This window comes from Lepidothrix coronata, unplaced genomic scaffold (assembly GCF_001604755.1).
Source record: "Lepidothrix coronata isolate B3197 unplaced genomic scaffold, Lepidothrix_coronata-1.0 Scaffold4, whole genome shotgun sequence".
Classification (NCBI taxonomy): Eukaryota; Metazoa; Chordata; class Aves; order Passeriformes; family Pipridae; genus Lepidothrix; species Lepidothrix coronata.
This window is the reverse complement of record NW_016690184.1, coordinates 9,923,507-9,933,401: the sequence shown is the minus strand read 5'-3', so window position 1 is coordinate 9,933,401 and position 9,895 is coordinate 9,923,507. Positions and strand designations below refer to the sequence as shown.

The 9,895-nt window shown below is 40.9% G+C and overlaps 1 protein-coding gene across 3 annotated transcripts in view; it reads right to left on the bottom strand.

Moving 5' to 3' along the window:
* Window positions 1-248: 248 nt before the first annotated feature.
* The window catches only part of HTR1E (5-hydroxytryptamine receptor 1E), a 34,652-nt gene continuing 25,005 nt past the window's right edge, over window positions 249-9,895 (bottom strand). For all 3 annotated transcript variants that reach the window (XM_017824097.1, XM_017824106.1, XM_017824110.1), the window contains one exon: window positions 249-2,643. In XM_017824097.1, the coding sequence (XP_017679586.1) occupies window positions 1,387-2,481 (1,095 nt within the window). In that variant the 5' untranslated portion in view covers window positions 2,482-2,643 and the 3' untranslated portion in view covers window positions 249-1,386. The remainder of the gene's footprint in view (window positions 2,644-9,895) is intronic.

The window sequence follows — 9,895 nt, the reverse complement described above, 5'->3', positions numbered from 1 at the left end:
GATCATTATTGCAGCTAGGCACCCTTGTAGAAGAGCAGGAAATGACTCAAGAGACACCAAAACCTACTCTCTTCTAGCCACAACTGCTCGTATGTCCTGTCTTCCCTGTCATATTCACCTTGTTTCAGGAAATTATGCCCAATCCTTTTCTTTGATAATCATTTCCATTGAGCTTGCTGAGAGAAAAAATAAAATTATTCTACAGCACTTCTTAACAATACTAACAATTATTTTAATTTCCAGCTACTTTTTTTTCCTTAACAGCATAGGTACTCTGGGGAGCTGCTTTGGAAGCTTTATAGATAGGCAGGATAAGAACACACTTCCCCAGTTTCAATCAACAGTTTCCACCTCCAACAAGCTGCAAAAAGGAAAAACCATACGGGATCTCTGTGCTTCCTCACTAAAAAACATTTTCAGTGACTGAGATTAATTTTTCCCTCTTTTTAGGTATTAATGTTAGCTAGAAAAGATTTCCAGTTGTTTAAGTCAGTGGGGTAAGATCAATCAATACATGGGGTTGTTCACTACAAGGCCCAGGTGAAGTGTGGCACAAGTGAATAATATCATTCCAGAACCGGCCAAAATACAAGGCCTGAAGAAATAAGGTTAGTGGTATTAAATGTGTGACCAGTCAGATGCGCAATTAGTTTCACAAGTGTGACACTCGCTAGCTGCATCCTCTCAATTCCCAAACAAACTGCAGAGGTGTCTGCCCAACTCTTTAAAGACAAATCTGGAATATTATATGAAGACAGTCACCTAAATAATTGCTTTGGAATAAAAAATGAGATTAATTTTCAGATGCAATGAACTGAACTTTGCTTTCTGTTTTGGGAGTGTATTCCTGAAGAAAGGAATAGTTTATTCTGCTTCAGCCCGAAGTGGAAATGGTGGTAATTTTCCTTCTAAGTGGCTGTTACAGAATGCCATTTAAAGTAAAGATTTGTTGTTTAGCTGTCATGACCATGAAGTGTTTATTAATTTTTGAATATGTATTTATGGGGTACAGTTTATACAGTGCATGACAATTCAGATGTTTGGTTCTTAAATGGAAAAAGTATAAAAGTGAATATTGTTGTTTGCTTCTTGAAACATTGATTACAAAAATGTCTTAAACATCAGTATCTAATAGTAATAATATCTCTTTTGTTGTTTCATTTCTAAAAAATCTTTTCCTTTGTAGAATAAATTTATTTCAAACCCTTTACCATGAATAACACTAGAGATTAAAAAAACAGCATAACGAATTACAGGCTGACGATAAGTCAAGCAAATAGGCAAACACAAAAATCCCTTTTATCAAGGGAAATGGTGACAAAGTCAAATTATTTTGCTCAATTTTAAGGCTAGGAGTCATGTCAGCATCATCATCTCCCAGTATTTTTATGTATGTTCCCGACACCTGATAAGCTTTCTAAAGGCCAGCTTGAAATCCTCGTTGAAGCTCGTGTACAGCAAAGGGTTGATGAGGGAGTTGACATATCCAAGCCAAGTCAAGAAGTCCGCTACTTCTGGAGAGACAGTGCAAATGTGGAGGCCCACAAGCAGTTCCTTGATGAAAAAGGGCAACCAGGACAAAATGAAAGCACCTAAAATCAGCCCCAAAATGCGAGCAGCCTTTCGTTCCCGTGTCGTGGAGATCTGCTGCCGGTCGCCAGCCAGGTCCAAGTCATTCTCGAAAGGTGGGATCCTCACGGATGCGTTGATTTTATCAAACTCTGTGGTCGGGTCAGACGTGGAAAAGTCCGAGACGCAGAATGTCTGTGTGAGCTTGCAGCTGGCAAAAGAGTTTTGGCTGTCTGTGCTCCTGTTGCTGAGGTGGCGGCTTGAACCTCGCTTTTGGTAAAGGCTCTTTGCAGCGTGGTAAATTCTGTAGTACAGGATCAGGATCAAAGTCAAGGGTATGTAAAATGCCCCAAATGTGGAATAAATAGTGTAGATTACATGATCGTGCTGAATGCGACACTCGCTGGGAATATTGATGCTGTGGTGATTTCTCCAAAACAAAGGGGGCATTGATATGAAAATGGAGATAGCCCACACGGTGACTATCATCAGCCCAGCTCTCTTTGCCGTTCTTTTCCTGGCATATTCGATAGCGTCTGTGATTGCCCAGTACCTGTCCAATGCAATGACACACAGATGAAGGATCGAACATGTGCAACAGGTCATGTCGACGCTAAGCCAGATCTCACAGATGAAGTATCCCAAAGTCCATTTATCTATCATTATGTAAGTGATGCTCAAGGGCATGACGAGAACAGCAACAAGGAGATCTGTCACAGCTAGTGAACATATGAGATAATTTGCCGGCTGGTGGAGCTTCTTGGTTGTGGAGATTGCTGCAATTACAGCAGAATTCAGCAGCATAGTCAGGGTTGTGATTGTGGCCAAGGTCAGGGTAACAAGCATCTTTTCAGTTACTGTTTTGGGCTTTGCAGCCCCACTGGCTTCAGTGGTGCAATTTGTGAAATTCATTTTCTCCTCCAGGATGCAAGAAGGTGCTGCTTCAAGTAATGAAGGGTTGCAGGTTCAGAAGTCATCCATTTAGAGAGATGTTCCAGGTGCAATTTTTTTTTATAATCCCATATTCAACAAAGCAGCAAAAAGCCTCCAGGTTTCCTCCTGTTCATTGTTTTCCTAGAAGATAAAATCACATCTATTAGTCAATCGAGGATAATCCCACCTTTTGGTATAGAGTTCTACATTTCTAATATTACTATCTCAAATAAAATGTTGGTGTGTTTTTCCTTCTTCTCTTTTCTCTTGCCTTTTCTCCCCCCTTTTCTCTACATTCATGGTTCTCTTTTTTCCTTCTCCAAAGGGCACTTCGGGCCAGATTTCCTGCTGATGTGAAATGGTTATTCCTTCTTTGGTTTTGGAGATTTTACTTAAAGTGGGAGGTCCCTTCTCACAAACATGTCTGTGATCTTTGTGAATTATTGATACCAGGAGCTAGTCTTTTTCCTGCTTGTTAAAATACATTCCAGCAGACGAAGAGCTGAGGAAATTTGCCTTTTCATCTCAATTGCTGTATGAGAGTCATCAATTACTTCTATGTATCACCTTTGAAAAAGAGCAGCAGAGGCATGCCGGTATTTCACAGTTTTCCATTCTGCTTTTTCATATCCATGTCTGTATTAATATATTTGAAACTGTGCTTAAAAATTTCTCAGGTTACCTTTATCATGCAGGTTTCAAACAATGTTTAAAACTTTATGGAGAATGCTTAGTTTTACACATCACATCAGTGTTGCTAGGAGCTTATATAGTTTTGTCTAATTATTCCTGACATTCCACATAGCTCACTGTGAGCATCTTTAAAGAAGACAGACAAAAAGATTTTGCCATTGCTTTGAGATTTCTATCTAATTGTGCTCCCTGTCAAGGAGCCCAGTGTGATGCAAGGTATGAATAACAATTTAAAAAACTCCCAACGTTTAATGCTGTTTCAGGAGTTCAGATGTCTTTTCCGTACATCCCAAATGCTGATTGAAGCCATTTAGCAGTACATGAGATGCAACTTGGGATATGCTCTGGGGCTTTGCTTAGTCATTTGTAATTTACCTTCCAGAAAAGATGTAGAAAACTGAAAGTCTGAATCTTTTCCCATGAAAATAAACAGAAAGATTCCTTCCTCTGTGATGCCTTAAGATCCTTTTAGTTTTTTGGTATTTCTGATTTTTACAAGTCTTATAAGTAGTAATATAGCAGAAGTAGATTTTAGAAACAGCAGCATGTACTCCTTTACCCTTTCCCTTACCCTTAGCATAGCAATTACACAGATTCTTAACCCTATTACCCCATTCCATGCTCCCCATATCAAATATCCCCTGAATTCCATTAGAAATGTTTAGTCTCTTGTCAAGGTAGGCCTATTCTGTTTAGAGAACACTTGTACTCTGGCCTAAACCAGAAGATACAGCCAAGAACTGGGTGAATGTGTGCCCTTTGTGCTCCGAGGAAGAGTAGGGGGACAAAGTAGGTGGTCCCAAAAAGACCCCAGCCTCAATTCCCCAGGTGTGGACTGGGGGTGGAACAGGGCAAAAGCCAGAGGGTGGGAAAACCTCGGATTGGACAAACAGTGTTACAAATTGTAAGCACCTGAGGCAGAGGCCATGTGCGCGTCTTGTAACCCCATGCCTTGGAGACACGAATTAAATCCTTTTCTTATCTCACCTCTAATTAAATTGCTTTGGAGTTTTTTTTCCTCAGCTCCTTTAAGCATCACCTGGCTTCTTTTATCAAAGAGTAAGGAGGCTTCTACTCTGGTTGTACAGGCTCCCTCAACAGGCAGGGGAATAAGATAGCGGCTGCCAGAAATACACTCGTCCCCTCTCAAGAAAAGTCTTTAGGGCAGATGTTATGAAGCATGTCCTGGAAATGCTGATTGTCTCTATTTTGACTACAAGTGGCTCCTCCACAGTTGCATTTAGAATACGTGCCAGATTTTTAGATGGCTAAATTTGAAAGGTAAAACCCATTCTCACTGACACCAGTGGGACTTGGATTAGGCTCTGAGAGAAAGTTTGCACGTGGAAGCTAATAAGGAATTAAGAAATTGAATGAGAAATTATGAATTTAAAGCTAGTCAGCTGCTTAGCTCTGTGTACATATGCTCTTATTCAGAAATTGGAGTGCCATCTTCAGAATGAGCTGAATGAGGAACAATCAAAAATAGAAACTTTAGAAAAAACTGCTATTTGTGGATAGGCTCTAGGAAAGCTGATTTGTATTTTTATAGACTCTGGATTAGCAAAATGTGAGTTTTAAATTCTGCCCAAGGAACAGCAGAACCACCTTCCCCCAAGGCAGAATCCACTCTTAAGAAACTGCTTTAAACTGCTTTAAAATGTGAATAGCCTCGGAGAAAATATCAAGCCTGCTTATTAAAAAATGACTGGAGAAGTCAGATGGAAATCCATCCATCCGTCTTCAGGACTGGAAATGGCAATTTGACTGTTTAGGCCTCAAGTCAAAACTTCAGCTCAAACATTTTCATAAATTGTTCATGGGAGTCTTCTCTGTCCAGCCAGATCCTGATTGATTTAGTTTGCACCCTTACTATGTCTGATGTTTTGACCAGAGGATAAGGGTTTTCTCTACCTCCCTGAACTCCTGGAGAACAGACTAGAAGCAATTGTAATTAATAAACTTTCCTCAGCATTATCACTTAACGAGTGTAACCTATCCACAAGCACACTGGTCCAAAGACACCTGAAGACACCATGGGATTCTCATGTCTTCCACAACCACTTACTGAGCCAGTCCACCCACAGGAGAGCTCATGAAGCTTCTTGATGTAAGCAGCATTTCTTTTTCCTGTCCTTCACTTCTCTAGGGGCTCTGAAGTTTCATGGTCCTGGCACATCTCCCCATGCTGTGTGTTCCCCACCATTTTCTCTGCTGAGCACTGTCTATATGCATCTTTAATCCAGTAGGAGCTGAATTGCTGTGGTTCTTCCCCAGGATAGCCTTTCCCACTGATGCATCCCAAGGGAAATCCTTTCTAAGCTCTACCTGTTCTCTGTACCACAAGGATACTCCGAAAAATAAATTCTTTCTTTCCTTAATTAACCTGTCTTTAAACAAACTTAATCAGACCAAGCACCAGGTTTCCTTTAGGACAAAGGATACTGCTGATGAAATGGGGGAGTTTGGTTGTTTAAATCTGCACACTGCTCAGTGGGGCCAGCATTTTTTTCCTTGAAAAATCACTGCAATAATTGAAGACAGGGAAAAATATAAACAAAACATCACCCTTGCAGAACACCAGTCTACAGGTACCTCAGATCATGCAAGGCCATCGGTTTATGGTCAAAACCCATCACTGGGGAATTAATTCAGTTTTAATTCCCAAGCTCCTTATAGGAAATGAGCCCTTAGCAATTCAAACAACATAAATACTACATACGAGAATGGTATTAAGCCAATATTAAGAAAGTATATTTAAATGCTGAAAAGTCATTTCAGTTTTTAAGGGATGAAGGTTTCTTCTACAGCTTAAGTATGTGCCTCTTGTCATCCCTTACCCACTTCATGAGGATACACACTAGCATTATAACTAGTCAGTTATAATTAGTTGACTGTAGGCTTTGTGGCTCCTTTCACCTGCTCTTCCACCCTGGCTGCTTCTCTTTCCAGGCCATCCTTATTTTTATATGATCTGATTCCAACTCCTGCCTTACAGAATGCACAGGGTCCCATAGCCCCAGCTGTTCGCCTCCCAGCTCACCTCCTGTGCTGGAGCAGCCTCAAGACCTGCTGCTGCCAACTCACCCACTACTTCTAGGGGCTCGGCCAAGGCTCGTGTCGAGTCTCCCACAGTGCCTGTGTCCCAGCCTTTCCCTCATTGTCCTTGCTTGTCCAACTGTTCTCTCTCTACTTTTGAGTCAGATGGTGCCTATGTGGAGTATTTTGGCCCAGAAAAGAGATGGAGTTTTAAAATGGGAAGTGATTTACCAGGAGAAGTCAACGACTGACCTTGCTTATTAATACAGGGCAGGATTGAAATGCTACTTATCATTAATCTTTAAAAATGCAGGTGTGTTTGTGGTCATACCACATGTGTTAACAAGGAGAATCTTACTATCTCTAGTCAAGAATAGCTGGTTTCCAGCATTTCTATCATTTGTGTACAACTGCTATATATAGTATTGCTATCACTATAGTAATTGATTGTGGTTTTCTAAATGACATCTTGGAAGGGACATTACCAACAGTTATTTAAAGCACTCTCATGAAAAGCACTGCCATGTTTACGTTTTGCAGTTGTATTCCTTTAGGCTGTCAGTCATTTCCTACAGAGAGGATTTTACACACACAGATTAATTTCCTGCATTTGGTGAGAGAAACTCATCTGGGTTACTCCAAACGGGAATCAATCAATCAGGTTTCATATTAGATGATAATTGTTAATGGCGTTGAGTGCTGTCTAGGAGGAAAAAAGGGGAAAGAGGTTGATTAATTGTCCCTTAAAAGCAACTGGACAATTTTAAGCTGCAAGATGGCAATGTCCATGCCTGCTCCTGCCAAAAAATATCTCCCACTTTTCCACAGAGGATCATAGTGTAGCAGCATAATCTGAATTTCTGCTGGACACACTGACTCCCACTCCTCGGCTACTGAACTTTTCACCATTTCATAAGACATGGAATAACATCACTTGCAGAGAACAAGTGGAACTGGCACTGCACGTGTATGTGCAGCACAGGTTAGTTCCTTTACATTCATGGTTCTACATTTTCTCTAAACAATTATGGCACTATACAACTACTACATCTTTGTCCCCTTGACAGCAATAAACCAATTTGACTTTGTTAAAGTCTGAATTGGTCTGAGAGCTTTACAATTTCAATATTTCCACGATTGTAGCTGCGAAGGACAAGAATCTGTGGCATGATTTGTGAGACAGTTTATGGAAAATATAACTTAGCACATTTATGATAATGCTAATATTTCAAACTATGGAAAGATGCTAAACTTCCAATGCTCTTCCTTATTATCTCAAAGAGGTTGTCTCTTTCAAGTTCATATACAAAGCCTGAAATTCAGGCCTTCAGGTCAAATTTATTTTGCAAGATCTGGCAATTTTCTAGATCATCCTGCTTTTGTAAAGTCAACAAATCTTCTTGGACTTCATGGTTTCTTGGTAGTCAAATGATAGAGCTGAGTTTAACTGCAGATTATAAGTTTCCAAATACTTTGTACTGTACTCTGGCATGCTGGTATTGCTTTGGGTTTCTGAGGATCTCAGTGCTGCTGCAGAGGTCATGTTATGGCACTAGTCTTAGGTGGCTACAATTTATGTAGGAATGGCTGGGGTTTGCAGGTGGTTGAGATGGAGTTATATGGGAAGTGGTCGAAATTCACAGAAAAGTAGAGGGGAGCACTAGGGACATTTTGGGAGCACAGCCTTGCCAGACCCACAGCACCTTAGCTGCTGCAACAATAATTGCATATAAAACTTGTGGGAGTAAGTTAAGCAGCACGTGCATTCAGTTAATTAGAATCAAAAGGGAGTGTTTCGGCCTTGGAGCTGAGAAGGAGTGTGTGAATCAAAACACTGAGTTTGCAAAAAGTCCTGGGAATTCTAGTTAACTGAATGACAACACCAGGTGCTGTTTAGCAAAGAACCCTAATAAAGGGGAAACTCAGAGAGAGCTCTGTGGAGAATTCTGAATCATGGTGTGTGCAGCCTCAATTCTTCATCATCTGTAAAGCTGAGCTTGCTTACATTAACTGTGTCATAAATTCCAGATTTATGACAACCAGGACTGATAGGGAGAAGGTAATTTGGTCAGGGTTGTCTATCTGGGAGGAGGCTGAGATGGAGAAAGGGAGGGTCAAGGCTGGTGAAAAGAAGGATGAAAAGTGGAAGAAGGGTAACAAGTCAAAAAGGGAGTAAGTGTTGCTCACCCACAGCCAAAATCAGGGCAATAACTCAATCTGTTGTCCAGACAGACACGAGTCAAACTTGAGATCATGGTTGGGTGGGACAGGGGCTTTTCCCCATGCTGGCTGGCATAGGGACCCAGGGGAGAGAAGGATGCAGCACCCTGGTGGTGTTGCTTCGATGCCTCCACCAGGCCTGATGGCTTTGGTAGCAACCCATCACCTCCTCAGGGTAACAAGGTAAGTCCATGTCCTCTTGCCTGTGCAAGAGCAAAACTAAGTGCTCCTGCAGGCCAGCTGTGTGTGTGTGTGTGCAGTAACCCTCATGGCTCTGCTTATTTTCCATTGAAAACTAAATGCTGTCTATGGGGTTGCTAAAATGACAAGCTGTGAAGCGGTGCTTAGGCACTGTTATTTCTGCCCCTGGATCTGATCTTCTATTGCTCTCCATCTCTTTTGCTGAAGAGCCCAGGACAAATGCCAGAGTGACCATGATATTTTAACTCTCTCAACATCATAAGGTGGATCTCTCCTTGCTTGTCAGGGAGGCTTAACCTTCTTTCCCAGTGGACACTGCCAGCCTGGAGGATTCCCTTCCCAATTTAGAAGCCTGAGAGAAAACTGGTGGGAAAGGGGATGTGCTGCCTCCCAAAAACCCTGGTGCAATCTGATCTGAGTCAATGAAAGACCACAAGCTGGCAGTTTTGCAAAGCGTTTTTTTGAAAGAAATCCATCCAGGATGGAGGTAAGCTTTTCTGGTGCATATCTTGGCACATGCAAATGAGAAACAATAATTAGTGATGATCTTCAAACCATGTTCCCTCCCACAAGCAGTGGCATAATTATCATTCGCAGATGATTACTCATTTTTATCTACTTCAATATAAAAATTAATAAATCTTAGGCAGTGAAAGCTCCTAAGATGCTGCTGAGCTGCAATCTGATACAAACTAGGACTCAATGCAGATTTAGTCCTGTTTTAAGTCAGCCATAAATAAAATTCACTGTGGTGGTAAAATATACAGATTTCTCACAAAAAACCTACAGTAGCTGCATACTCTAATTGTAATAGTTTGTAATATATAATACTCTAAGTTTATAATAATTTGCTTTAAAGAGACAATCAAATGAAAAAATAAACTCATAAAAAATAAAACTCATTATCACTTCTCATAACACTTTAGACCCTTAGCACTGTCCATTTAAAAAGTCTGTTTTGTTTTATACTACACAAAATACCCATGTGAAGTTCAGCTCATTCCTTGCAGTTCACTTCACTTTACCCTTTTCATGCTCTACTTTAAATCCTGAGATGTTTAACCTATGGACACCAGAAGTTGTATTTTACCACACCATGGAGCCAAGAGACATGGGTAGCTGGATCTTGCTGGATATTTTGGGGTAGAATTTGTAGTACAACCCTACACTGTCAAAACATGTAAGTGCTGCCTTTCCCACCAAGTTGTTGCAAGAAGACCTTCTTCCTGTGCCTCTTCTT